The sequence below is a fragment of the Thunnus maccoyii genome, chromosome 15 (assembly GCF_910596095.1).
Source record: "Thunnus maccoyii chromosome 15, fThuMac1.1, whole genome shotgun sequence".
NCBI classification, from domain to species: Eukaryota; Metazoa; Chordata; class Actinopteri; order Scombriformes; family Scombridae; genus Thunnus; species Thunnus maccoyii.
The window spans coordinates 2,072,267-2,099,869 of NC_056547.1; the positions used below are offsets into that span (position 1 = coordinate 2,072,267).

Below are 27,603 nucleotides of genomic sequence, written 5' to 3' on the forward strand. Positions count from 1 at the left end.
TAACAGTTACTAACAGTTACTTACAGCTACTGACAGCTACTAACAGTTACTTACAGCTACTAACAGCTACTAACAGCTACTAACAGTTACTGACAGCTACTAGCTGCTACGAACTGCTACTAACAGCTACTAACAGCTACTAGCTGCTACTAACAGCTACTAGCAGACACTAGCAGGTAACACAGAGAACTACAGTCTGTGGACAGACACTGAAACAAAGTGTCTGTTGGCACTTTGGAGGGATGATGGATCTCCATTTCTCATACTTCCGCGTTGGAAAGCTGCGTCACCAGCATGCATAGTTACTGACGCCTATGTCGTTACCACAGCAACCCACACAGATAGACTGGTCACACAAATCTGATCTGATCACTTGCAAATAACAGAGCAGACAGTTTGTCTTAAGAGCTGATCTCTCTGCAGTCTGAACTGTCTCACTGTAGCTGAACGACAGCAGTTAAACTGACTCTAACCCTCGTATAGTGAAAAGTTTAACCACATGTTGTTCTGTGTCTCCTCCTGCAGAAGAGTATGTCCACCTACGTGTCTGACTGCTACGACAGCATCGCCGTCTTCCTGTGTATCCACATCATCCTCCGCTTCAGAGCCATCACCGCCAAGAGGAACATCCCGGCTCTCGACAAGTCAGTGAGCCTCTTTCAACCCACAGCTCCGTTTGTTTCACTTTCACTAAAACAAGTTCAGTTTGTTTTTGCGTCTCAGAGGTTTCAAAGTTCCCTCTGACGTTATTCACAACAAGAGTCGTGCTGTAAATCCTGCAGCGATGATGCGAAACAGGAAACACGTTGTCAAAGTGTGTGAGACTGTTTTTAAAATCCAGTTTCTTCTTTTACTTAAGTCCTAACTTAAGCTTTGCATACAGTTTTTAAAAACAACTAGATGGAGATGATGATGAAGATGTTAATGAAGTGTGTGTGTGTGTGTGTGTGTGTGTGTGTGTGTGTGTGTGTGTGTGTATCAGGTACTGGGAGGCAGTGTTGGAGCTGCTCTGGCCGAGGTTCGAACTGATTCTGGAGCTGAACATCCACAGCATCAGAAACACAGACCCTCAGAAACTGGGAGTGCTGGACACCAGACCTCACTATGTACGTCTACACACACACACACACACACACACACACACACACACACACACACACACACACACACACACACACACACACACACACACTGCTTGTTCACTCAGACATCCTCACACACTGTCCGATGATTTCAGATCACACGTCGTTACGCAGAGTTCTCGTCAGCGATCGTCAGCATCAACCAGACGTTTCCCAACGAGAAAACCAACACTCTGCTGGGACAGCTGCAGGTAACACGCACACACACACACACACACACACACACACACACACACACACACACACATATATTAATATTTACCTGCTCCCTCAGAGGTATCTCTCTCTCTGTGAGTTCTTCAACGAGCCTCAGACAAGAACATTTTGGTTTGATGAACGTCGTCATCATCATCAGCATCATCGACGCCCCTAAAATATCCAAATATGGCGACCTGTCCCGCTCCGAGTTTCATTCATAAAAATGTTCTCAAAGAGCGGAAAAGACACATTTATCAGTGTTTGTAGTCGAATTAGAGGAACTGAAACTAGTAGAAAACATGAATTTATCAGAGCAGCAGCAGCAGCACTGAGACACAAATAAAGAAGTTAAGACGCTTAAAAACATCTTTCTAAAGCAAAACGCTCCATGATGAATACGAGAGGCGTCATGTGACAGTCAGAGAGATATCAGAGGAGAGAATATTACAGCTACAGTAGCTGCAACACAACATGATGCTGACATGAACATCTGCACATCAGGAAACTGGCAGCAGTGATGATGATGATGATGATGATGATGAACAGAAGTTCAGGTTAAGACATTATGATTCTGTTCACGACTCGTACGACGGCTCTGAACTCGTAAATTTCGTTTGTAACTCAGAGAAAATTCTAAATATGAGAAAACTGATGAATCCCACAGACTGTAGTAAATCACCTGTAGGAGCCTCTGAAGAACAAATGAAGTGGTTCTTGCATGAGGCCCGATGCTCTACAGGGGTTTTATACGGTTTTAAATGGGTTGTGTAAGACGTGTCCAAGCTGAAGTCGTCCCACATGATGTCACATGAAACTGTAATATTTAGGTTGAAGTGGAAAACTTTGTGCTGAAGATGGCGGCAGAGTTTCCCTCCAGGAGAGACCAGCTCATCTTCCTCATCAACAACTACGACATGATGCTCAGCGTCCTCATGGTGACTTTTAATTTATATTATGATGACGATAAAATATCCTAAATATGTTTAGTCAAACAACCTTTGACTCTGATGATCCTGCGTGACGGTTGCTTTGTCCTCGTTCGTCCAGGAGAGGGCAGCAGACGACAGTAAAGAGGTGGAAGGTTTCCAACAGCTGCTGCTGGCCAGGACGCAGGTAAACATCCTGTTTATACCTGTTTACAACTGAAGTAAACACACACTCAAGAAAAGGTGAAGCTGCCCTTTAAAAGTATAAATGTAACTAACCGTCATGTTTTGGCTCCTCTTCCTCCTTCAGGAGTTTATCGAGGAGATTCTTTCTCCTCCGTTCGGAGGGATGATCGCCTTCGTGAAGGAGGCCGAGGCTCTGCTGGAGAAAGGTCAGCTGGACCGCCTGAAGAACGAGGAAGGTGAGAGGATGATGATGTTTTAATTCACAATTTATTTTCTATTGTAAGTGTAAAAAAATATCTTGTTTATTTAAGATTTTTTAAGAACAGTTTTTTGGGTTTTTTTTTTTTTAATTTTTATGTTTTGAAACATTGAAATTTTCAAATAACAACCAACAGTTTTATGAGATTATGAGATAATATCAAACATCAAGTAGTTTCTGGTTAATTATAGGTCAGATATTTGAACAGATATAAATAATAAGGAAATGAAAGGGAAAAAAATCATTTGAGTTTGAGTTTTCATTATCTGTACATCTGTATCAAATTTAAAGGTATAATTCACAGAAATCAGGACAATAATGTGATTGTTTGATTTATTTTGGGGTGTTTTGTTTAGTTTTTTCCCGTCAGAAAGAGATTATTCAGATAAACTATAAGATAATCTTCTTATGGAAACTCTGTTCTGACATGTTTTATAGAAGAAGCCTTTCTATAGATGTTTTCTGTGTATAAAAACAGGAACAAAGTGAATGTGTGGAAGTAGTTGATTTATTTGTGTTTCATGTGGACAGATTCTTTATCTTTCATTGTTTTAATAACTCAGATCCTGATTGAAGGACTTTCAGTCTCAGCTGGACGGTTTCACTTCATGGTTAAGTTTTGTTTTACTGAGTAACAAACACTTTTCATTCAGTTTTATTTTCTCGCAGTTTGAAGCTGCAGAATTTCTGCTTCTCACATCCTTTTTCTCCCCACAATCACTCAACCAGCCCGTTTCCTCCCTGCCTCATGTCTGCTGCTTTAACTCTGTACACAGCAGTGCAAGTACATTTACTCGAGTACTGTGCTTAAGTACAGTTTTGAGGTACTTGTACTTTACTTGAGTATTTGTGTTGTCAGAGTACCTTTAAATTACTGCAGAGTAAGAGCGTGAGCGTACGGGATGCAGGGGACTAATATAACCAAATATATTAAAGTTTTTCTCCAAAACTCTGGAGCCAAGCAGAAATACATATGTGGAAGAAGGGAGAGTGATGCTCAAGCTTATATTTATGCAATAAATGCAACTTATGAACTCATCCTCTCTTTGTGATCTGACCTCACGAACATGCCGTCTGGCTCGTCTCGTCTTTTCAGGGTTTTTTCAGTGCGTACCACCAGACCTGCAAAGAAATTCTAGGGGAAACACTGCAGTGGTTTCCAACCTTTTTGGCTTTTGACGTCTTACAAAAAGCAGTGTGTAGTCGGGGTCACATTTCACATGTCTATGAGTTGTTAACAGCTCCACCAAATAGTGATTTTTCCCTCTAAACTTCTCACATGCTTTCATTTCAATAAATGTTCAAATGATCCAATATTTCAGCAAAAATCAAAGATTAGAGAAAAAGTCCAAAAACTGAAAACAGATTTGTGTATCAGAACTTTGTTTTTTCTTCTTTCCTCTCCCATTAATCATCTCACCACCCCTCAGATTTATCTGCTGACCCTTTGGAGGGGCCCGACCCCTAGGTTGGGAACCACTGGACTAAACTAGCTAACTGTATATAAAGTAGTGTAAACTAGCTCCACCTCCAGCAGCTACAACAGTAACATGCTGCTCTAACACTGATGCTTCACTATTAATAATCTAATGATGTCATATATAATAATATATCAGTCAGAGGGACCAAACCACTACTTTTACTGCAATACTTTAACTACATCAAGCTCATAATACTTATGTACTTTTACTGCAATACTTTAACTACATCAAGCTCATAATACTTATGTACTTTTACTGCAATACTTTAACTACATCAAGCTCATAATACTTATGTACTTTAACTGCAATACTTTAACTACATCAAGCTCATAATACTTATGTACTTTTACTGCAATACTTTAACTACATCAAGCTCATAATACTTATGTACTTTTACTGCAATACTTTAACTACATCAAGCTCATAATACTTATGTACTTTTACTGCAATACTTTAACTACATCAAGCTCATAATACTTATGTACTTTTACTGCAATACTTTAACTACATCAAGCTCATAATACTTATGTACTTTTACTGTAGGAGGATTTTTCATGCAGGACTTTTACTTGTAATGGAGTATTTTTACGTTGATGTATCAGTAAAGGATCTGAGTACTTTTCCACTGACTCTGCAGTCTCACCTACATGTGAAACTACACAGGAAACAGCCCCAAAGTCTGTTGTGACGGAGTGAAAACCTCCTCAGACGTCATCATACAGTGTTCATAAAAAAAAAAATTAAATATTTATCGAGTTTAACTTGAACTCTCTGCTGCAGCTCGGATCACTCAGCTGGTTCGGGGGTTTTCCAGCACATGGAAACAGTCTGTGGAGTCGATGAGTCAGGACGTCATGAGGTCCTTCACCAACTTCAAGAACGGGACCAGCATCATACAGGTGAGACAGTCACATGAATGTGTCTCCTGATAACAAAAACCCTTTTCAGACCAGGAATATTTAACACAGCTGCCTTAAACACCGTTTGTGTTTGTGTCAAAGCGATTAAAGAACAGATGAGATTTACACAAACCACAAGAGAGGTTGTAGAGGATCCAAATTTAGTTCACAATATTTCCAAGTGTGTCTTAAAACAACAGTCAGGAGCTCAAATGAACATTAAAGCTGTTTTTCTTGCTGTAATCATTCCTCCTGTTCATACTGACCATTAGAAGATCCCTTCATAATGACCTTACAATGGAAGTGATGGAGGACAAAATCCACAGTCCTCCTTCTGTGCAAAAATGTATTTCAAAGTTTATCTGAAGCTAATATGAAGCTTCAGCGTCCAAATGAGTCAAATCAAGTAGATATCTTTCAACGTTACAGTCTTTTTAGTGCCAAAGTTCCTCTTTTTGTTACTATACTTCCACCTGCAGCTCAACAGGGAAACACTGTCCGAGGAAACACAAAGAGGGAATCTGATGCTAAAAAGACTGTAAATGTGTCAGATATTCACTTGATATGACTAACTCAGACTGATGAAGCTGAATAGAAGCTTCACACAGACTTTTAAATGACTGTGTGGACACACTGTGGATTTTATCCTCCATCACTTCCATTGAAAGCACATTTGAAGGATCTTTTAATATCCAGTATGAACAGGAGGAATGATTACAGCGAGGAAAACCTCTTTCACTGTTCATATGGACACCTGACTGCTGGTTTAAGACACACTTACAAATCTACACAAAAGAAAGAAAAAGTACCTGCACGCTGCTAAAATGTTCCCAGATCTTCTTTAATTCCACGTGGACGTGATGTTTCCACCACTTCTTCAGGTAAACGTGAGGATCTGAACACACTCGTGTTTATACTGAAGTTAAAAGTTGGACAGCGCTCTGCTCTCATCTCAGACTCGTCTCCAAGGTGCCGCATTTTGTCTGCGAGAAAACCAAATATGTTTTTAAAGTGTTGCAGCGTCTGAAGAAGTGAAGATTCGTCTCTGAACTGCTTCAACTGAAGTCAGGAAGGAGTTGCATCTTCTGCACACGGCTTCATTTCATCTCAAATAATCAAAATATTAATTTAAAATGTCTTTCTTCATGAATCAAAACCTGAATTTAGAAGCATATGTGTTGATTTAAGGGCTTTCATAAATAATTCTGTGTTTTGAAGAAGTGAGTGTTGAAATAAGAAGTCGTGCATGTAACTTCCTCTTCCTGCTGCAGGGCGCTCTGACCCAGCTGATCCAGTACTACCACGGCTTCCACAAGATCCTGAACCAGCCGACGTTCCGCAGCCTGGCCGTCCGCTCCGAGCTCATCAACCTGCACCACCTCATGGTGGAGGTCAAGAAGCATAAACCCAACTTCTGACAGGACGGCGGCGGCGTCTGCGGGGGAAAACAAACCAGACGGGCTGTTATTTGAAACGTGAGCATGACGCTGTAAACCAAATCCAGTTTTCTCCTCCTCCGCTCTCACCTGAAGGACATGTTTGGATGTTTTTGAAAGCATTAAAACACTTTTGTCTCCAGCTGAAGAACAAGTCGCACCATAGATCAGTGAGGATAAACCAGCTGATTAACCAACCAACCTATGAACCAAGAGTGTTTCTTGTTTTTCATTAAATGTCAGTTTGCATTAAAACACGACCTAACCTCTAAAGTACTGAAATATGGAAAACAATTAGATGACCCTCCTTATTTGAGCTGCACAACCAGTGCTTGCCTGTCAAAATATTTAATTTAACTTCATTTTAAAGTTATAATCCTTTAGATTTCAGCCCTGGTTGGTTTGGTGACACCTGTGGTTACTGTGGCAACAGCAGGCGTGTTTGTTTACAGGTGTGAACAGGATGCATTCAGGCACAGTACTGAATGTAGGTCACCTGCATTACGGCAGCATTCAGAGCCAAACACACCATCACTGTAGTTATGCATGTAAGAATACATTTTTGGTTGCCTAAAGTCAGTCAGTCAAACATAAGACGGGCTGAAAAAGTGGCTGAAACACTTTCCTGTATGAACCTGCTGCGTTCTGCTCAAAGAACAACTGGAGTCTCTGGTTACGAAGCAGCCAAACAAACTCTTGTTTTAATAAAAGAATTCGGTAAATTATCAACCTTTTTCCATCATGTCATGAGCAACTGAGATCTGATTTCATGCTGCACGCAATGTGAACAGTTTCTCACACAACAGCAGAACATGAACAGTCATCTCATTACTACCTGACATATTTAACACTGATGTGCTGTCAAAAAATGACCTAAATGGAACCGTCACACATATATTGTGTTTTCTGTGGCTTCTTCATATTAAAAACCAGCCCATGTTGCACCTGGTATGAAGCAGCAGTGGTAGGAAATGTTGCCGTTAGCAGTAACTTAATCCGGCTCTGAAGCATCAGCAGTAGAGTGAACAGCGAGGTTGACGAGTGAGACCAGATGGCGGACTTCGATACGAACAGTAAAAACTACTACGTGTAGAGTTGTTACTGATGTAAACACACAAACCAATTATACATAGTAAAAACTGAAGGATTGTAACTTTTAAAAAGAAATTTGAAAACAAATCAAAATACTGGTGAAATTTGACTATTTATTCACGTTTAGTTTAGTAAAGCAGCAACAAAAAAACTTCCGTCATGGATTTAGACTTTGATCATGAAACTGTTTTTATTTTGTCTTTGTTGTCTTATTGAATCCAGATGAATAAATCGATTGATTTGTCACTGCACTAGTGAGAGAGAGAAGCTCTCACAAACACATTACTTGAAAAACTGTCGTTTTTTTTTTTTTGTTGTTCATCTGAGAAGCAGCTTCAATGAACCTCAGCAGGTTAAACTGACCAGTAAGATATAAGTCTGGTGTTATTCTGTTTTTATTTAATTTTCAGCAAATCCCACAAAAAGACCAAAAACATTTATCCGTCTGTCAGCTCCGAGCCCATCGGCTCCTCCTGAAGACGTAGATCTAAAACCCTTACATGTATAGTTTAACTGTTAAAAATGCTCAGTAATTCCCCCAAAACAGCTGATCACTGCAGCTTTTAACAAACTAAACTGTGGGATTTGTTGACGAGAAGAAAACTACAAAATATCAGCAGACTCATCCTTTTAAAGATCCGACTCCGTCAGGTCGTTATAAAAGTTGCCGTTGGCGCTTCAACACACTGACGGGGTGAATCTTGGAAGTTGCTTTGTGCCTTTGCTCATTTTCTGGCTGTACAGAGTTCATCGTGTTGTGTTTGTGTGAATCTGTGTGTAAAGTCATTCCAGTCTGTGGAGTTTAACAATGAATCATGGAAATACGATCAGTGTTGTGTCTTTATTTCTTTTATCATTCATCTTTATTGGATTGTTCTGAATTGTTTTATCTGAGATACAGAAGGAAGAAAAGATTATAAACATAATTTAATTTACATATAGACAATTATGTAAGAATGTATTTGAATATTAATTTGACATAACAAAACACAACAAGATTCTTTTTAAGGTGACAAAGTTTTTGTTCCAACTACAAAACAACTTTACAGAACATTTAACTATAACAAGACACCTTTAAAACAACCAAATTCACTTTATCGTTCAAAATATGACAATATTTGTGTGCTCATTTGAATATTTTGACATTTTTTCCTTAAACGCAGGAAAGAGTTTAAAATACCTTGAATGACCCCGAATCACTGCAGAGTTTTACAAAAAAAAAACGTAGTAAACGCACCAACAAGAAGAGTTTCTCTGTTCCTGGTTTCAACAACGTTACAACATCAGAATAACTTTAGACTGATTTTTAATGGAAAGCATAAAAATTGAAATAATGAAAGGCAGGAAATGAATGTAATTACATCAGTATGTAATGATGAGCTAAAACAGGTGAAACTACCTGTTAAATTGTTAATCAGATAAAGTGAGTTATGAAACAAAACCAAACAAGTCTCCCTGTTATCACATAAAGACACAGCTGCAGCCAAATGTACTTAATCTGTTGAACAACAACTCGTATAGTGCAGGATTACACTTGTTTCAAAAACCTGAACAAAATCTCTTAAAATATATATATATATATAGTTGAAATGAGCAAATGACCTTAAAAGCAAAGCTTTTAATAAAATTATACAAGTGCGCTATTTTAGATTACAGTATTCTCCTTTGTTATCTTTTGCTCTCACTTTTTTTCAATTTTTTTTTTTCTAAAAATTTTTTATAAAAATCATTTTTGAAAAGTTTGGTGGTGAAATTGAACAAAGTGACAGCAAAAGAGAAAAATCCCAGATGCTGAAAGGAAAATTGAGATAACTGTATAGTTTGATTGTAAGTTTTGCTTTTGGAGTCATTATTATGACACAAATCTAATCTTATATATATATATATATATATATATATATATATATATATATATATATATATATATATATATATATATATATATATATATATATATATATATATAAATAAATCAATTTGAAGACAATTATTTTCTTTTTTCACAGTGTCCATTTCACCAAACACAATTTGGCTCATGTTTTTTAAACTTTGACCTCTCCAAATCTAGAAAATAATTACTTTTCCTGTAACAACAATATGCAAAATACACCCAGTAACACCACAAACTGTTCAGTTTGTGTACAAACTGATCAAATGAGACTAATAAATGAGCGTTAGAGTATTTCTGAGCTGTGGACGGAGCCACGCTAGCTGTTTCTCCCTGTTTCCAGTCTTTATGCTAAGCTAGGCTAACCGCCTCCTGGCTCCAGCTTCCTATTTAATGTAAATAGAAAAAGGAGTATCAATCTTCTCATCTAACCAAAAAAACAAATAAGAGTATTTACAAGAATGTCAAACTATTCTTTTCAACACATTTAGACATCGGCCTTTTTCACTCACAGCTCACACACTTATTCACACTGCTCACTTGGCTCATTTAAATAACAATTCTGTTCATATTTACAGTTCAGAAACACAATGGTATCAAGGGACAGAGAGTGAGATTCACATCATGTGTTCTAATAGTGTACAAGACCATTATTAATACCTCCATTAGACGTTATATTTGCAGAGGAGATTGTCTCAGAGGAGATAAAGTCTTTGGAGATTCAAAACAAGAACAGACAAGACGAGAAGAGCTGAGCAGCTGCTTTTGGCAGCGTCATCTGGAAAGACAGTCGAGGGTGGAGACAGAAGGTTATTCCAGGTGAAGACTTTTATGGTTTTTAAGACAACTTTCTAGTAAATACATGTTAGTTTCTCACCTGCTAGCGCTTGATTTTCCGTAATCTCTTGGACTCTCTGAGCTGTAGATTTTTCTGTGGAAACAGTTAACAGTTACATGTGAAAACAAATCATTATACAAAAAAAAGAATTTAAAACTGCTTGTGGAAATATTTTATGCAAAAATACAGTCGTCATATTGGTCTGAACGACCCACTTTATCAGCGTAAATCGTTCTGCTGTATCATCATCGTAATCAAGGGAAATGTTCTCGCTCCATTTAAAGTTAAACAGTAGTAGAAGTTTAGAGGGAAAAATCACTATTTGGTGGAGCTGTTAACAACTCATAGACATGTGAAATGTGACCCCGACTACACACTGCTTTTTGTAAGACGTCAAAAGCCAAAAAGGTTGGAAACCACTGGTTTGCTGCTAGTAGAAAGTACAATATTTCCCTCTGAAATGTAGTGGATTGGAAGTATAGCAAGTAGCATCACATGGAAATACTCAAGTAAAGTACAAGTACGAAACTGTACTTAACTACAGTAACTACAGTACTTGAGTAAATGTACTTAGTTACTTTCCACCACTTCCTAACGTCTAATGTCGAGGTTTCTACAGTCTCACCTTCCACAGAGAGCTGCACGGTGCTGACAGCGAGGCCGAGTTCGTCCAGAACTTTATAAATTCCATCGTCTGACCTCTTTAACCTCTTTATTGTCAGCTGCTCGTTAACCGGATGTTTCTCCAGACGCTGACTGTCTTTATCCTCCCTCATCCACAGGACGGACCACTCCGAGCTGTTTCTGTGGAGAAAAGTTTAATAATTGTTAGAACCGGACACACACTCACATCGCCAAAACATTAAAAACAAGATGTAAAGTCTGCAAGCGCCACCTAGAGGCCGCAATGTTCATTACAGCCCTAAATATGAAAGTGTCGGTCAGAACAAATATACGGATGATTTAGCTATTCTTAGAGCTCTAGAGGAGCTAAAAATGTAGAGTTTGTCCTGAAGGTGGTGCTAGAGGGAAGGTCATGGGACATCAATAGGGTTCATCCTCTGAGGAGCAGGAATGTGCTCTGTATATATGATAATCTGCAGATTATATTCTGATATTTCTTGTGAATAAGTAGAAATTTTGGGTTGATAATAGAGCCCATGGAAAGATCCGAGAATCATAAACCATTAGGGTTCATCCTCCAGGGAGCATGAATATGAATATGTACTGTAAACATAATGGAAACCTTCTATTAGTGTCAGTATCTTGTTAACAAACTTGACATTTTGTCCTGAGGAAAGGGTTCATCCTCTGGGGATCATTAACATCCTGGAGATTCATTTTCAATATCTTGTGTACAAAGTTGATATTTAGACCTGAGACATGATCACAGTGAGTCCAAAATGTAAAAGCTTTATCCTCTGAGGAGCAGGAATACTGTATACTCCTCAGGCCGGTGCTAAGAAAAGGTCATTAAGCGTCGATCATCTGGGGAGCATAAATGGCCTCGGTGCATTCAGGGAAAATTGATTAGAATTCCATCAAACAAGATCGAATATTCACAATATTAGATTATCGTCGTCCTCTCTGGCGTTAGAGTAGAACTCCATGAAATCAGAGATCCACAAAATGAAGTTTTCCTTCCTTTTATCTTTTGACCCTGAAGACACAGTCGTGTTGAAACATTAAGTCTGTTTGCACTACTGAAAGCTGCCAACCAAATCGGTGTCTTCCAGTATTTTTGATCTGATCTGAGAGGCACCTGGTTCAGCTGCAGGATACACAGCGAACCTCTTTTTACTTAACTTTTACTACATTCTTCTCCCATCAACACCAGAATCCCATGGCTCGTGTGATGTAGAGGACAACGTATTTGGGTTTAATTTAGTTAAACTTTGGTCAAAACCTGGAAAAACGTTTGGGAAGTGCACGCCGCTACTGCCCGAGGCATTTCTCCCGAGGTATTCTTTGAAATATTTTGCTTCCTTGGACATTAAAACTGTTGCTGCAACTAAAAACACCAGACTTCAGTCAGTATTAATACTGGTCAGCAGGGAGTTCTGGGTACAAACATTAAAAAGCTGAACAATAAAAGCCTGAAGTGACTCATCTAATATTTGGTTAACACGCTCAGCACTCTCTGTACTTTGTAAATACCACATCTGGCTGCACAGCCAAAAACAAGAAAGACAAAAACAAAATCATGCCTCAGCAAGAGGTTCAATTTAAAATTTTGAACCACCTACTTTGGAGAGTTCTCCCACATAAAGCCTTTTTTTTCCCCGATGATTGTGTCGTCAAAGCTTCTAATTTGAAAGCAAGAGTTTAGCGGGTGACTCATAATTTCACCAGCAGCCTGTAATCTTTGTTTGTTTGATGCAAACTGGGATTTTGTAGAAGTCTTTGGTTTACAAAAGATGTTTGGGGAAAAACAAAGAGTAGGTGAGACGAGGGTGGGAGCAGAGACGAGACTAGAAAATAAGACGTGTGGGTGAGATAAAAAAGAAGAAGGAAATGAGAAGCAAAGGTCAGAGGATGTGAAACTTTCTCAATATGGTGAAATTTAATTTATAAAACCCACAATTCTGCCATTAGAGTCTCAGTTTGTAAGCTTATTTTGCAGGAGGCAACATCATTTGTTTTCTTTGTTTTTTTTCTGTAAGTTTAGAGGTCAGCAGCTCACCTGCCCTGGAAGACCACTCGCACTGAGTGACTGGTGTAAAGATCCAGAACCAAGTCCTCACCTGGAGCACGAGACTGAAGAGACTTGTGATCTGAGAGGGAAAACAAAACCAAATTTATCAGCAGGAGACGGAGACAAGTAAAGATGAAATGAGAAAAGAAGAAATAACAAGAATAAAAGAAGAGATGAAATAAAATAGAATGAGGTGAGAGAAGATAGCGCTTCAGATTGCCTCTGAACATAATCCAGGACTTAAATGATATGAAATGCTTTTGGAATATGAGGGTAATAAAAAAGAAATGAATTGGATGAAATTTGCAGCAACTTCTGAACAACGTCAAGAGATTCAAGGGTGAAGTTTATAGAATCTGAAGCTTTTTACATCGTTTCTAATGGACCCCAAGTAGCTCACATAGACTAGAAAGATTCCACAACCTGCTGGACATGTATGAGATGATTGAGGATCCAGTGTGTAGGATTTAGTGGCATCTAGTGGTGAGGTTGCAGATCACAAACCGACTGAATATCCTCTATCCCCTTTCAAGCGTGTAGGATAACCTCTGGTGGCCATGAAACCCACAAAAAACATGAAATGTCCTCTCTAGAGTCAGTGTTTGGTTTGTCCGTTCTGGGCTACTGTAGAAACATGGCGGTGCAACATGGCGGACTCCATGGAAGAAGAAAAAGGCCTCATTCTAAGGTAACGAAAACACAACTATTCTTATTTTCAGGTGATTATACACCATCTGAAACATACTTGTGAATATTATATTCCATTTCTGCCAGATGCTGTTAAATTCTAGACACTGCACCTTTAAGCAGGTTGTAGTAAACCTGCTGTATGGCACTGATGCTACATCGCAAAATAAAAATTGCAAGTCATTAAAAAAAAGAAAGAAAGAAAAGTGAACCACAGATGAAGAAAGAGAAAGAACAGAGAGATAAAACAACCAAAACTCACCAAACACAGATAGCTTGACGCTCTGAATGAAGACTCTGGTTTTTTCAGACATCACTCCGTTCACCACCATGAAGCTCTCGTATCTCCCCGTGTCTTTGATCTGAACATCGTTGATGATCAGAGAACAGTCCCCGGACCCCAGCTTGTCCTCAGGAACCTCCACCCGGCCCTGAAACTCCACCGCCTGCCACTTCATCTTCCCCCACTGTTCGAACACCGTGCTATCTGGCGTCTTCCACTGGATGTGGCAGGCGGGCGGATCCACTTGCCCCAGGCGGGACTTCCAGCTGCAGGGAAGGACCACCTGGTTCCCCACCGTGGAGGTGATGGACAGGAAGCTGGCGGCGGAGGACAGGGGAGAGGAATCTGGAAGAACAGAGTCATTTATGGAGGGAGAAGAGGAAAATCTCACAAACATGGAGCTGCTTTGGAGGATGTGTTGTGTAAATACATTTACTCGAGTATTTCATCGATTTTTTTTTTTTTTTTTGGCATTTTAAATCTTCCATAGTATGTGATAAACAAAACATTTGAATGCTTTTAATCATATGGGCAAGCTAATAAAGCTGCAGTATGAAAATATACTTCTTACTTTAGTTTTTAAAAATATTCATAATTCGGTTGAATTCATGTAGAAAATATTACAAAAATTATAGAGATTTTTATAATTATATATTTACTTGCAGCAAATGTACATACATATTGTTTGTAAGAATATTTTGACAGACTTTGAATATGTGCATTTACTCAAGTACTGCAATCAAGCTTGACATACTTCACCTTCCATATGATGCTACTTCCTACTTCACTATATTTCAGAATGAATTATTGTACTTTTTTAACAGCACTACATTTATTTGACAGCTGTAGTTTTACCTAAAAAAAAACATACATTTGTAAATACAATACATTGTTAAAGATGAAATGAGTGGTTCCTAACCTTTTTGGCTTGTAGCCCGTCACAAATAAGCAGCGTTTACTTGTTGTCATGTTTACTGTAAATGTGTTGTATCACTATAAACCCCTTGAGAGGCTTCATCTCATTTTCCAGAGGGTCAGCGAGTCGTTAGCAGTTCCAACGAAGAGCTTAACTGCATTATCTTAAACGTGATAAATGATCTGAGCTGCAGAAATCTGCCGGTTTTAAACTGCAGCGTCTGAGGACACAACAAAGGGGTTTAAGCCACCGTGTGATTATGTTCCAGACCTTAAAACCTTTAAACTGGTTCTCGATGATAGACCACACCTAAACTCATAACCGCAATCACAGTCATTTACAATAATCACAGGTTGATACTCACCAACTAAACTGCCAAACAGGAAACAATGAAGAAGGATGAAAAACCTGAAAGACACATGAGAATAAAAAAATCAGAGATACGTTTTATAATAAAACACCTTCTAATAATAATCTGACACACAGACATGATAATAAATATTATAATAAACAGGATAAAGTGATCAAACAGAGATGATTAAACAACTAATCAATCACTTTAATTTGTCGGAGAAAAAAAATTTGAAGACGTTATCTTGGATTCTTATCAGGTTTTTTTACTTTCTAACATTTTATTGACAAAATGATTAAATCGAGAAAATAATCAACATAAAGTAACGTTCATGTCATAATGAAACACAATTCATTCAGTTGTAAAAGAAATAAGATCAATAATTGTCATGTAACATGTTTTCTATTTAATTATGACACAGTAAATACATATTACTATGTGTATTATATTCCACTTTATTTAATTATTTGATTTGATTTTAGGCATTTTAAATCAGAATATGATAAATTAAACATCTGAATGAGCTTTTTTTTAAACTACAGTATGAAAATATTACTTTGTTTAATGTAGTTTTTGTTAATATTCATAATTTGGTTGAATTCATGTTGAAAATCTTACAAACATTTCAGAGGTTTGAATCATTTATTATATTTAGTTGCAGCAAATTTACATATTGTTATATTTTGTTCATATTTTCTTTCCACTAATTAAAATATTTTAATTGGATATGTCAAACTTTTATGTATTGAGTTTAGATTTTACTCTAGAAAACAGAATATAAAAATATATTTATTAACTCATATTCATATATGACATCATGTGACTGTTAATAAATCATTTTTTAATTTGTTATTCTTATTATAATCAGATGTTATTCTGTACATTTAACATCTGTGTTTGAACAAAACTGAATTCACACTGAATTAAAAAAAAACTCATTTTATTTCTATTGTTTGTTTGTTTATTATTAATATTATTATTTTGTTGTAATCTGAGCTTTAATTGGCATCGCTGCACCAATCAGCGTAACTGAAGCGGAGTCTGATTAAAAGCCTTTAAAGGGCAGAAATCGATACGTTTCGTTTCTACTCGCTCGTTTCCTCAAAAACGAAACTGCAGCAGGGTGTGTGTGTGTGCGTGCGTGTGGCTGTGTGGCTGTGGCTGTGTGTGTGTGTGTGCGCGTGCGGTTCAGTGGTAACAGGCTGCAGCCGCACGCTGAATAGAAACTTAACTGCTGCTTTCGTTCTGCAGATGAGTTCAATCCTGCAGACTCTAAATGTGTTCACTGTCATTTTTCATGCAAACAACTATAATTTCGGATTATTCTGCGCAGACATCCGGCAAAGCAACTAAACAAAAACACGCGTGAATACTTGAGTCGTCTTTGTTTTCTTTCATAAAGTGTAATATTTCTCACCAGTGTCGCTTCCTGACGGGTGTCATGGTTTCTGCTGTGTGGAAACTCGGTCCAGTCCTCTTCTCTCTCCTCTGCGGTGTGTTTGCGTCTGTGTGTGTGTCAGGTTTTATAATCTACTACACTTCCTGTATGCAACTTTCAAAATAAAAGGAGTACCCAGTTATTCCAAAGCATTAATAATAATAACTTTAATAACTTTATTTTATTTAAACTGGAACATAAATGATGAAAACTCTACTCAAAGGTTTTATTTATTTTATGTTATTTCACTGAAGTTTGTTCTTTAGGTTTTAATCTGCTCCAGTTAATGTGTTTTATTTGCTTTTATTATTGTTTTTTTTTTTTTACTTGGCTCTGTTTTGTGAAGCATTTTGCAGCCTCGTCTTTGGAAAGTGTTCTACAAAAAAAGTCTATTAGATATTACATATATATCATTTTAAATGTATGTCATCATCAAAGGTAAAAGAAAGAGCAACTTCCCTGTTTATAAGGTCATTATGAAGGGATCTTCTAATGGTCAGTATGAGCAGGAGGAATGATTACAGCAAGAAAAAACAGGTTTCAATGTTCATTTGGGCTCCTGACTGTTGGTTTAAGACGCACTGATCCATTAAAACACACAGGAGCTTTTATTTTGAAGGCAGCTTCTGGTCACTGTCAATGAGATTGGCACTGTCACTTGACAGGTTTCTGTAGAAATGAAACTTTACAGCTGTGGTGCATTACGTGTTGCATACTCATCAGTTTCAGGCAAAACAGAGACAGAAGTGTGTTTGGTGGTCCCACACTGTTTGTTCTTCATATATCTCACTTCCTCCCAGTAAAATCACCAGTTTGAACATTCACTTTATGAGCTGATCAGTCAGCTGCAGCTCCTGCACTAAACCTGGGAAGTATTCACATTAATTATGGCAGGTCTCACATGGATCCTCTCTTTCATGTGTAAGTTAACATTTATTTATGTATTTATGTATTTGATAGTTTAAATGCAGACAGAACAGACTTCACTCACTCTGATAATAAACTCAGGGTTTGTCAGGGACTTTCAGGCTCCAGTGTTAAGATAAAGCTTAATTTAGGAGCTCACTGTTATATATAAACATGTATTATGTGTGGTTTTGTTTATGCTCATGATTTCAGTTGTGATACTCAGGCGGAACCAGGTGGGTTGTGGTGACGCAACTTCTAAAAATTGGTCTGAGGTGGTTAACTGAACATCTGGGGCCTCATTTATCACCATTACATACACACAAAACAGGTCTTGGAAGATATGTTCGTCACTTCCTACAAAAAAGGTTGGATTTATAAAAACTTGATAGGAGCATGTGTGTACCTGTACAGAACCTCTGAGCCATACATACAAACATTTTGGAAATGCAGACGGTGAGGTGGTGTATTGGAGCCAGATTGTTTAGTGATTCCTGTCACACATTCAATTTCACTTCACATCAGACGTTATTTATGGCTCACTACAATGAATGACACAGTGTGAATGGGAGGCACAAGCAGAAGTGACACTTCTGCTTGTGCCTCCCATTCATTTTTCCATCGATAATGTCATGTGACTCACAGTTGGAGCATTTCTACCACTTGGATGGTTGAATCATCAGTATACAAGGTGAACAACTGTGTTTGAAAATGTCTCGTTTTTCAGTAAAGAGTCAAAGGTACAAGACTGTGGACATAAAGATTTCAGGGTAGAAGTTAACTGCAACTCCTCAGGTGCACTTCAGCAAGAGACACACAAAAACAGAGCAACTAAAAATTACAGTGTTTATTTTACAATCACAGTGAATAAGTTCACTTTTAATTTCTGGGTCACTTTTGAGTGAATTCAGCAACTATGGCGCCGCGTTGACAACTTCAGAGAAAAGCGTTTTGAATTCATTATCACTCTGTGAGAGTCCCGAGTCCTTCTGTGTTCAGTGACATTGAGATCATTTATAGAAAAAAATTGAAATGGGAATACAAAACCAGCAGCCCCTCCCACTACACAACTCTATTTACATACCGCAAATCAAATCTTTGCATAAAGCGATAACGTGGCGTTCTATCGTCGGCACAGGAGATGGTCACACTGAGCCTGATTGCATCCTGTTACACAACAACAACCCACATTAGCTTTCCTGCTTAAGTCTCCTTCTTATCTAACTTACAAAAACATGAACATGTCTTGTCCTGCAGCTTGTTGAACAAGCCACCAAACATTCACCAGGGAAAAGTGCCTCGCTAACATCAGTTAGCAGCTTGATAGCTAATTAGCTGCTGAGCTGCATCACATTAAACAGCATGTTAGCATATCTGCAAATGTCCTTTCAGACCTGATAGATGCCAGTTTGGGACTTGAAGCTGCAGCAGTTTGTTTACTTTGTCTCTGTTCTGACGGTGTAACGCCGGCAGCCTGCCAGCTGCTGTCAATTAAACACAGACACCGACACGCCCCCTTCAGCTGCTGTCAATCAAACACAGACACCGACACGCCCCCTCAGCTGCTGTCAATCAAACACAGACACCGACACGCCCCCTTCAGCTGCTGTCAATAAAACACAGACACCGACACGCCCCCTTCAGCTGCTGTCAGTCAAACACAGACACCGACACGCCTCCTTCAGCTGCTGTCAATAAAACACAGACACCGACACGCCCCCTCAACTGCTGTCAATCGAACACAGACACCGACACGCCCCCTTCAGCTGCTGTCAATCAAACACAGACACCGACACGCCCCTTCAGCTGAGACAAAAAGGGGCATTTCCGATATGTCCCCAAAAACCTTTTTTCTTCATTCTAATAATACAAAACTATTAAGAGTACAAGACTTGTTGACATTAAATTTAGAGCAAAGATGGAGAAATAAATGTGATCTCAGTTGGATTTCAAAAAACTGCAAAAGTCCAGGCTTATGTAGCTGTTTAATAACCATGATGCCCACATATGAACTAAGGTCTGTCTACTTCTGAACCTCATCAAAGATTATGGATAAATAAACATTATTTTGTGAATCAGAAATATATATTTTTTCTTTCTCATACCTTTAATCATCTTGTGACCCCTCAGATTTATTTTAGGACTGGTCTAAAATATTGTACGCTCTAGAATTCAGATTTCCCTTCATAGGTCAGCATCATAACCTTCCTGCTCACCTGTCTGCTGTCCCCTCCTCAGGCGTTGCAGGGTCTCACCTGTTAGAGGCTTCACCTGTTCTCCGCACTGCCCTTGTGGTCCAGGCGGGGCAGAACGTCTCGCTGACCTGTAACCTGACTTCCAGTGGGGAAATCATCTGGTTTGTGCTGCGCTCTGATCAGCTGCTGCCTCTGCTGACTGTTTCATGGAATAAATTGGGTGAAACTATGGTGGACCGTCACACAGCAAACAGCAGTCGCTTCAAAAACAAGGCCGATAAGGAAGGCAGCCCGGTCAGTCTGGAGATCATGGAGGTGGAGGAGGAGGACGCAGGGCTTTATTTCTGCAGCGGGCGCTGTGAGGGGGTTGTATGTTTTAACCGAGGAATTCGTCTGGCTGTTGAAGGTAAGAAGGTTATTCAATGATTTAGTTATTTCAACTGTATCCCTGAAGATGTCAGAGGTTTAATTGCAGTTTGAAAACAGTAGAAAAAGCTTAAAAGTGTTTTAATGATTCTTATTCTTCTTGAGTATTAGTATGAAATATATTTTTAACAAAAATACAAACTAAAACATTGATGAATTAGGATTAATGCTGAAATGAGACTGAGAGTCCACAGTGAGGCCTGCAGCGTCTGAGATAAAAGTTGACAACCATGAGAGAAACGTGGTGAAATCATTGGTCCTCAGTCCAAAACAGGGTCTTAGATCTCACTGTGAGTCCACCAACGACTCGATTTGGAGCTTTGGACACCAAAGACAGCATGAGGCAAAATTTCTGATGGTCAAGTTTCCCCTTTTAGTGTCTTTTAGATGTGTAGAAACAGATAGATTGTTCAACTGTTTGCTGAAGCCAGATGTTCATACTGAGTGAAACAGTCAAACTCAAGAATGTTTCTTTTGCACCATCATACCAAAAACTAAAAATGGAATATGAAAATATACAAGTTGCAGATGTACAGGTGCATCAATTAGACTGGAACATTATGACAAAATGAGACCAACTCATACAAACAAAAAACCCCAAATCTCTCACAAAGAACCAGGAGATCTGAACAAGCTGAAAAAAAGGATGCTACCTGCTTAGCTGAAACAAAAGTGTCGGTGACATTTCTTTGGAAAACGGTGGTTTCAATGGTGGAAATGTTTCTTCTGCACTAATGTGAAGGGATGTGGTTTGTTTTAGGATGTTTGGTCACTTCCACCCAGTCAAAGTAAAGAGAAAAAAATCCCCTTCATCAATACAAAATTATGCTGAACGGTGGTAAGCAACCACATATAAAGGTGCTAAAAAACAGCCAGTCATGATCCAGTTTATACTAGTTTCTTTATAGTCTTTCCTGAAAGACCTGCCATATATTATATAAGATAAATGAGTTTCTACTGGACTGTAAAATTGTCATTTTAGTAAAGATAAATCAATAATTATTTTGATAGCGTTCAACGATTACAGCTGCCATGTGTGTTATTTTTTCTACACTGGTTAAAAGCAGGTGCACATACTGTATGTTGTGTAGAATATGGAGATAATATAATAGATACTCATTTATATGAAGATATGGACAAAAACTTCCCCAAAAACAGTTTCAGTTTGTTCAGAAAGAAGAACTAAAAGTTTCAAGACGTTAAATTAAAAAAGGAATCAACTCATCTGTTTTAAAGTCGTTTTAATAAAGATATAACAACAGTTATTTTTTTAGTTTTTAGGATTGTTTTTCATATTATTAAGAACATTTAGTGGCTTTTATTGCTGCTCAGGCTCAGCAGGTTGATCTCTAATCTAATCTGACTGCTGCAGTTTATTTGTACCTGCTGTATTTCACCAGAAGTGAAGAACGCTGCAGGTGTGTGAAAAAACAATCTGTCTTCATGCAAAACATTTCATTTGGTTGCAAAAACTGTGTGTGATGTGTTTTACACACCTAAGTTTCATTTTTAGCGTTTCATGTGGTTCACAGGAAAATGAAACTGAGTCATTTCAGAAACTTGTTTATTTTTAATTTGAGCTCTTCACCCCCCCCTGCTGGTGAAGAAAAAAGTAAAAGTACCAAAACAGTATTATATAGTACAATGTTATGAGCTTGATGTAGTTAAAGTATTGCAGTAAAAGTACATAAGTATTATGAGCTTGATGTAGTTAAAGTATTGCAGTAAAAGTAGTGGTTTGGTCCCTCTGACTGATATATTATTATATATGACATCATTAGATTATTAATAGTGAAGCATCAGTGTTAGAGCAGCATGTTACTGTTGTAGCTGCTGGAGGTGGAGCTAGTTTACACTACTTTATATACAGTTAGCTAGTTTAGTCCAGTGGTTCCCAACCTAGGGGTCGGGCCCCTCCAAAGGGTCAGCAGATAAATCTGAGGGGTGGTGAGATGATTAATGGGAGAGGAAAGAAGAAAAAACAAAGTTCTGATACACAAATCTGTTTTCAGTTTTTGGACTTTTTCTCTAATCTTTGATTTTTGCTGAAATATTGGATCATTTGAACATTTATTGAAATGAAAGCATGTGAGAAGTTTAGAGGGAAAAATCACTATTTGGTGGAGCTGTTAACAACTCATAGACATGTGAAATGTGACCCCGACTACACACTGCTTTTTGTAAGACGTCAAAAGACAAAAAGGTTGGAAACCACTGGTTTCATCTTTAACAATGTGTTGTATTTTAAAAGCTTGTTATATTATCCATTGTGTCAAATCTTCATCTGAAAAGTAACTAAAGCTGTCAAATAAATGTAGTGGAGTAGAAAGTACAATATTTCCCTCTGACATGTAGTGGAGTGGAAGTATAAAGTAGCATCAGATGGCACTTGAGTAAATGTACTTAGTTACTTTCCACCAGTGTGTTTGGGATTTATTCAAATAGACACTAACAGCGGGGAAGACCAGACGTATCAATCGATCAGTGAATTGCTTGTTCTGTTATATTTTGTGTTTCCAGGAGTTGACGGGGAGTCAGACTGGAGGCAGCCATGTTTCAGTCTGGGCGTCTGCGTTCTTCCAGCTTTACTGCTCTTCTGTTTCCTCTGCATCGTGGGATTCTGCCTCTGCTCAGGTGTGCGGTCGGTTGTGTCTTCTTGTCTTCTGCTTCTGTCTTTTGTCAGAAACCAAAAGTTTAGACGCTGAGTGAGAGGACAGGTGTGGAGAGTGAAGACCTTTTATCCGGTCGTCACTCCTTCAAAGGGCTTCTGAAGTTTAAGACCGACATTTGGACTAAAGTTAGACTTGTGTTTAGGTATAGATTAGCGTTGGGTTTAAGCATATAGCTCCAGTTTAGCCTCACATTAAAACATTCATGTCACAGAGGTAACAAGCTACGGTTATTGTGGGTAAACAGTATTATCACGATTACTTCACACCATGATCGCCTGCAATTTTATTCACTGTATGTTTCAGTTTTTTTGGACTCTGCTTAACAAATAACATCAAAAGCAGTTTAAACTTTGTAAACAAAAGCAGATTATTCAAAGTTTAAAACAGCTGACAGGAAATCACTTTAAATGCAGCTCATTCATACATTCATATTTCAGATGTTCTTGTTTTTTTCCTCATAAAATTGATCGATTGATTTCCAGAGTGCAAGAACTGTGTAGTAAGTGTTATCTGCCGGATGTTTAACAGTTTAATTAATTTTTAAAAGGCAGATAAATTTTGTAAATGCACACAGAACATAATAACAGTTATACTGAAGTCTTACAAAATGATGCCTGATGAAGGCAGAAGAGCTGCTCTGTGTTCGCCGTGAAAACGATGATAATCACATAATCACGATGATGATGACGATATTGGAAACGGTCGGCAGTATTGATACCGTCACAATGTTTCACTGCGGTTTACCGGCACGTCTCTAGAGGTAACCGCCATCTTTGTTTGGAACAAATTAGGAAAAATCTTTTTCACCACAGTGCAGAACTATAGTTTAATTGAATGTATGAACTACAAAATAAGTACTAAAACATTTCTCTCTGCTCTGAATCTAAAATCTATAATATTAGAATTATGAAGGCAGTTTAATTATGGACACTTTGTGCAACAAGGCAGGAAAACTGGAATAACTCAGTCTCACTACTAGAGAAAGAAAATATCCCGATTCAACCACTAGATGGCAGCATAAACCTACTTCAGAGCCTCAGACTGTCTAGTTTCCCACAGTCTCTCCTTACATTTGAACACATCATGCAGAGCTACACTGGCTCTGACCTGTTGAGGATTAAATGTTCAGTGTTTACAGATGAAACCACAGCTGCATGTTTGTTCTCTTTTTATTTTTCTATTTGTTACACACATCAATACTGACATTTATGTGTATCGAACAAATACCAAAGTTTAACCTGATTTCCTCAAAAGTTAATATAACATGAAACTCAAAATAAGGCAGCAGAAGGTGCGTCCATCACCTGAGCAGGCAGCGAGTGCAGGTTGTTTTGTTAGAAAAAGCAGCAACATTTTGATAAAATGTTAGAAAAGACTCTTTAAAAGAAGATTTGTTCCTGGTTTTAAGGTCTGGAATCATTTTATGAGGTTTTTTTTGTTGATAATCTGGAAGCTTCAGGTTGAATTCTTTCACACCTGCTTCAGCAGCAGGCCGTACGGACGGATGGACTCCTGCACCACGGCCCTGGTCTGGACGGGGCCGTAGCTCTCAGGGATGTAAACCAACCACACGTCCTCTCTCTGGCACTTCGTCCTCTTCTCTGGGTTGATCCGGTTCTGCAGAACCACCTCATACGTCTTCCCGTCCACTTTGGACTTGAACTTCCTGCAATACTTCTGCGCCATCTTGATGTCTGGCGTGGAGTAGACCCCTCTGCCCCGGGTCTCCCCGGTGGTCAGAGAGGCGGCGGCTGCGTCCAGGAACTTGGGTTCGTCTTCGGAGCTGTCGCCGCGGGTCAGGATGATGCCGAGGGAGCCGTCCATATTGTATCCCTGGTAGGAGACGGGCCAGGCGTCCTTCCCCGTCCCGAGCCAGCCGTCTCCTCCGTCGTACTTCTGCGTGACCCGCAGGGCGAGCCGGTTCCATCCGCAGGGGCGCCGGTACTGCTCGTTACCACGCAGGAACTTGGTGTCGCCATCCTAGAGGCGGGAAGACGGCGAACAGTTTCAATCACCACAGACAGAAAATAGTTAATTTTCTATTTCAATCAATATCTGCTGCATCAATCCTGCGAGTAACGCTTCAAAATGTCTCTTTGTAGCCGATCAAGTACAGTTTTCTTATTTTTCAGGTCAAATTTACATCATATGAAGTTGCAGAAACTGTTTCACTCACTCACCTACCTGTACATTGCTCATTCATGCAGCCACTTCCTTATTCATTCCTTCACTCATTTATTTATTTACTTGCCGTCTCACTCGTTCATTAGATCTCTCACCACTCTGCATACATTTGATCTTAATCCATTATTGAACATTAATCTCTTTAAACAGAAAATAAAGAGCGCGCATGTCAAGTAAAGCGTCGGCCAGGTGACACCTGTGTCACGTGACCTCAGATTAGCTCACCTTTATTTTGGTGAAGTCGTAGTCGTATTGCGGATGAAAGAAGTCCTGCGGGTTGATCTTCACCGTGGTTGGTTGGTCTACGGGGGCCTCGGTCAGCGCCAGCGGGGAGGAGTACATGTCCTGGTCGTCCAGGTCCTGCAGGGAGAGCGTCCCCAAACTGGGGTAGTCCAGCTCCTTGAACCCCTCCTGCTTTAAGAACTCCTTAAGGGCCACGATGTTGACGAAGTCCTGCGGGCTGAGCTGCGAGGTTCCGCTAGTCAGCTCGACTTTGCAGCCGGAGAGAGCTGACAAGGCCTCCAGACAAAGCTGGGTGTCCGGCATTCTGCTGACAGGAAGAAGACGGCAGTGAAGAAGAAAGTTTGCTCCCCCCTTAAGAAAGAAAGAAAGAAAGACATACAGAGTGAGGAATTAGTCTTTTCTCAAAACTGAATTAGCTGTTTGTCTTGTCTTTTCTTGAAGAAAAACCAAATAGCTCACGTTCTGCCTGCTGCTCTTGTCCTCTGACACAAACAACACGCCCTAGTTTCGCTTTCACACTTTCACTTTCACTCGCCGACTCTGCACCAGTCTGATCTGGAAGGAGGGCTGGGTTTCTGTTTTGGTAGTTTGACCAGGACTCATGTTATTTTATCTCTGTACAAGTTCACAGAGGAAGAAGAGCAACACATGTGAATGACCTGTACACAGTTAGACACTGTTTTACATGTTGCATTATGTATGTTTTTCTAGCTTTGCTCTGCTGAAAACTTTTTTATTAAACCTCTTAAGAAATATGTGATGTTACAGTTTTGCTCAATTGCTTAAAGGACGAGTTCACAATTTTTCAAGTGTGTCTTAAACAACAGTCAGGAGCCCAAATGAATATTAAACCTGTTTTTCTTGCTGCACAAATTCCTCTGGAATTTGATGCTAAAAAAAGACAGTAAATGTGTCAGATATCCACTTGATATGACTAACTCAGACTGCTGAAGCTGAATAGAAGCTTCACATCTACTTTTAAATGACTGTGTGGACACACTGTGGATTTTGGCCTCCATCACTTCCATTGAAAGCACATTTGAAGGATCTTTTAATATCCAGTATGAACAGGAGGAATGATTACAGCGAGGAAAACCTCTTTCACCGTTCATACGGACACCTGCTTTGATGTATAGTTTTATAACTGCACAGTCTGATTTATGTAGTAATGTGTTGGTCGTGGCTCGTAGTGATGAACCTACAGTGAATTATCAGTGACTCTGCAGCTTTATAGTGAGTTTCAGCTCATTGTTTATCTGTCCGGCTACTGTTTTGCTTCACTCTCAGCGTCTCATAGCGTCATTTTGCACCAACTGAACTACTGACCTTATCTGCATTTAAACATTGGGTTGCTGCCACATGATTGGCTGATGAGATATCTGTATTAACAAGCGGGCGTGTATTACTGTATGTGGATTAATTTATTCTCTTGATTTGAACTTGTAATCATACCTGTCATTTACCTGAGAAGTGTAAATCTTTTAGATTAATATTTAATGATTCATATTTGATTATCTGAACATAAACACACCTTGTCACTACTGTCAAACCCAGTGAAACTGTTTGACCAGCGCAGGTTAACATCGTCTCCTTCATCTGCAGGTAAACCAGCTGTTTGCTGCTGTTATACAGTGAGAAGCGATGCCAGGCGGAAGGTCACAGAGGTCAGTAGATGGTCATATTGTACTTCTGATGCGAGTACAATTCATAACTTTAAATGTTCAAATGATAAAATCTCTGAGGATTTGTGTAAAATCCTCAGCAATCACACTTAACTGTGATCTGTGGATGTTTTCTGTCTGTAGGACGTTTCTTTGCACTACTCCAGTCTGAAGCATGCAGACAAGCTCCGCCCCTCCGGCCGAGGAGAGAGGGGATTGGTCGACAACGATGTCACGTACTCAACCGTGGCCGCACGCAAGGACCGAAATGTATCACATGACCACAGATAGAGATAAAATACCTTTCTTTTGTCTGTATGTTCACAGCAGAAAAACGTCACTGATTGTATTCACTGATCCATTTCTTCTGACTTTTTAAAATTATATTTTACTCTTAAAATGATATTTTACACGTTAGAGCGTCACTAATGATTTACAAGCCATGTTGTTTTTAAAAAGTTTCTTTATATAAAGAGTTTTTCATTAGAATGACACCTCCACCTGGTGAGAAACTACATTATTTTGTGTTTCCACTGATTTAAAGTCAGTTTCAGGTTTTTCTAAAGTAGATATTTATAGTCTACTGTAGACTGAAATGAT

General features: G+C 38.9%; 4 protein-coding genes, 1 long non-coding RNA gene and 3 gene segments (V, D, J or C); 4 read left to right on the forward strand and 4 right to left on the reverse strand.

The window, feature by feature from the left end:
* Positions 1-518, reverse strand: part of LOC121913260 — a 3,121-nt gene extending 2,603 nt beyond the window's left edge. Inside the window, exon 1 of one of the 3 annotated variants that reach the window (XR_006100255.1) lies at positions 125-518. This is a non-coding gene — a long non-coding RNA (uncharacterized LOC121913260). The other 2 variants (XR_006100264.1, XR_006100257.1) reach the window with 2 other exon arrangements.
* vps52 (VPS52 subunit of GARP complex) overlaps positions 1-8,446 on the forward strand; it is a 20,562-nt gene extending 12,116 nt beyond the window's left edge. For both annotated transcript variants that reach the window (XM_042435822.1, XM_042435823.1), the window contains exons 13-20: positions 526-644; positions 983-1,106; positions 1,238-1,333; positions 2,168-2,275; positions 2,388-2,453; positions 2,577-2,688; positions 4,973-5,091; positions 6,363-8,446. In XM_042435822.1, the coding sequence (XP_042291756.1) occupies positions 526-644; positions 983-1,106; positions 1,238-1,333; positions 2,168-2,275; positions 2,388-2,453; positions 2,577-2,688; positions 4,973-5,091; positions 6,363-6,509 (891 nt within the window). In that variant the 3' untranslated portion in view covers positions 6,510-8,446. The remainder of the gene's footprint in view (positions 1-525; positions 645-982; positions 1,107-1,237; positions 1,334-2,167; positions 2,276-2,387; positions 2,454-2,576; positions 2,689-4,972; positions 5,092-6,362) is intronic.
* Positions 1-27,603, forward strand: part of LOC121913208 — an 899,212-nt gene that overhangs the window by 474,215 nt on the left and 397,394 nt on the right.
* Positions 1-27,603, reverse strand: part of LOC121913212 — a 747,540-nt gene that overhangs the window by 463,612 nt on the left and 256,325 nt on the right.
* The window catches only part of LOC121913210, a 756,822-nt gene that overhangs the window by 460,136 nt on the left and 269,083 nt on the right, over positions 1-27,603 (forward strand).
* lgals17 (galectin 17) lies at positions 2,545-16,800 on the reverse strand. Of its 2 annotated transcripts, none has more exons than XM_042435905.1 (8): positions 16,696-16,800; positions 15,291-15,334; positions 13,990-14,355; positions 13,029-13,119; positions 10,971-11,149; positions 10,385-10,438; positions 10,168-10,285; positions 2,545-2,672 (listed from the first exon to the last, which is right to left on the reverse strand). In XM_042435905.1, the coding sequence occupies exons 1-7, from the start codon at positions 16,719-16,721 to the stop codon at positions 10,203-10,205; spliced, it is 843 nt and encodes a 280-aa protein (XP_042291839.1). In that variant the 5' UTR covers positions 16,722-16,800; the 3' UTR covers positions 2,545-2,672; positions 10,168-10,202. The 2 variants fall into 2 exon arrangements, with proteins under 2 accessions (XP_042291839.1, XP_042291838.1); XM_042435904.1 differs by lacking the exon at positions 2,545-2,672 and adding an exon at positions 6,435-6,526.
* LOC121913209 lies at positions 17,444-27,420 on the forward strand. Its single transcript, XM_042435920.1, has 5 exons — positions 17,444-17,637; positions 19,861-20,223; positions 22,764-22,877; positions 26,945-27,006; positions 27,148-27,420. The coding sequence occupies exons 1-5, from the start codon at positions 17,604-17,606 to the stop codon at positions 27,292-27,294; spliced, it is 720 nt and encodes a 239-aa protein (XP_042291854.1). The 5' UTR covers positions 17,444-17,603; the 3' UTR covers positions 27,295-27,420.
* LOC121913203 lies at positions 24,067-26,081 on the reverse strand. Of its 2 annotated transcripts, XM_042435909.1 has the most exons (3): positions 25,802-26,081; positions 25,325-25,693; positions 24,067-24,895 (listed from the first exon to the last, which is right to left on the reverse strand). In XM_042435909.1, exons 2-3 carry the CDS (start codon positions 25,643-25,645, stop codon positions 24,386-24,388), a joined length of 831 nt encoding a protein of 276 aa, XP_042291843.1. In that variant the 5' UTR covers positions 25,646-25,693; positions 25,802-26,081; the 3' UTR covers positions 24,067-24,385. The 2 variants fall into 2 exon arrangements, with proteins under 2 accessions (XP_042291843.1, XP_042291842.1); XM_042435908.1 differs by lacking the exon at positions 25,802-26,081 and having other exon boundaries at positions 25,325-25,795.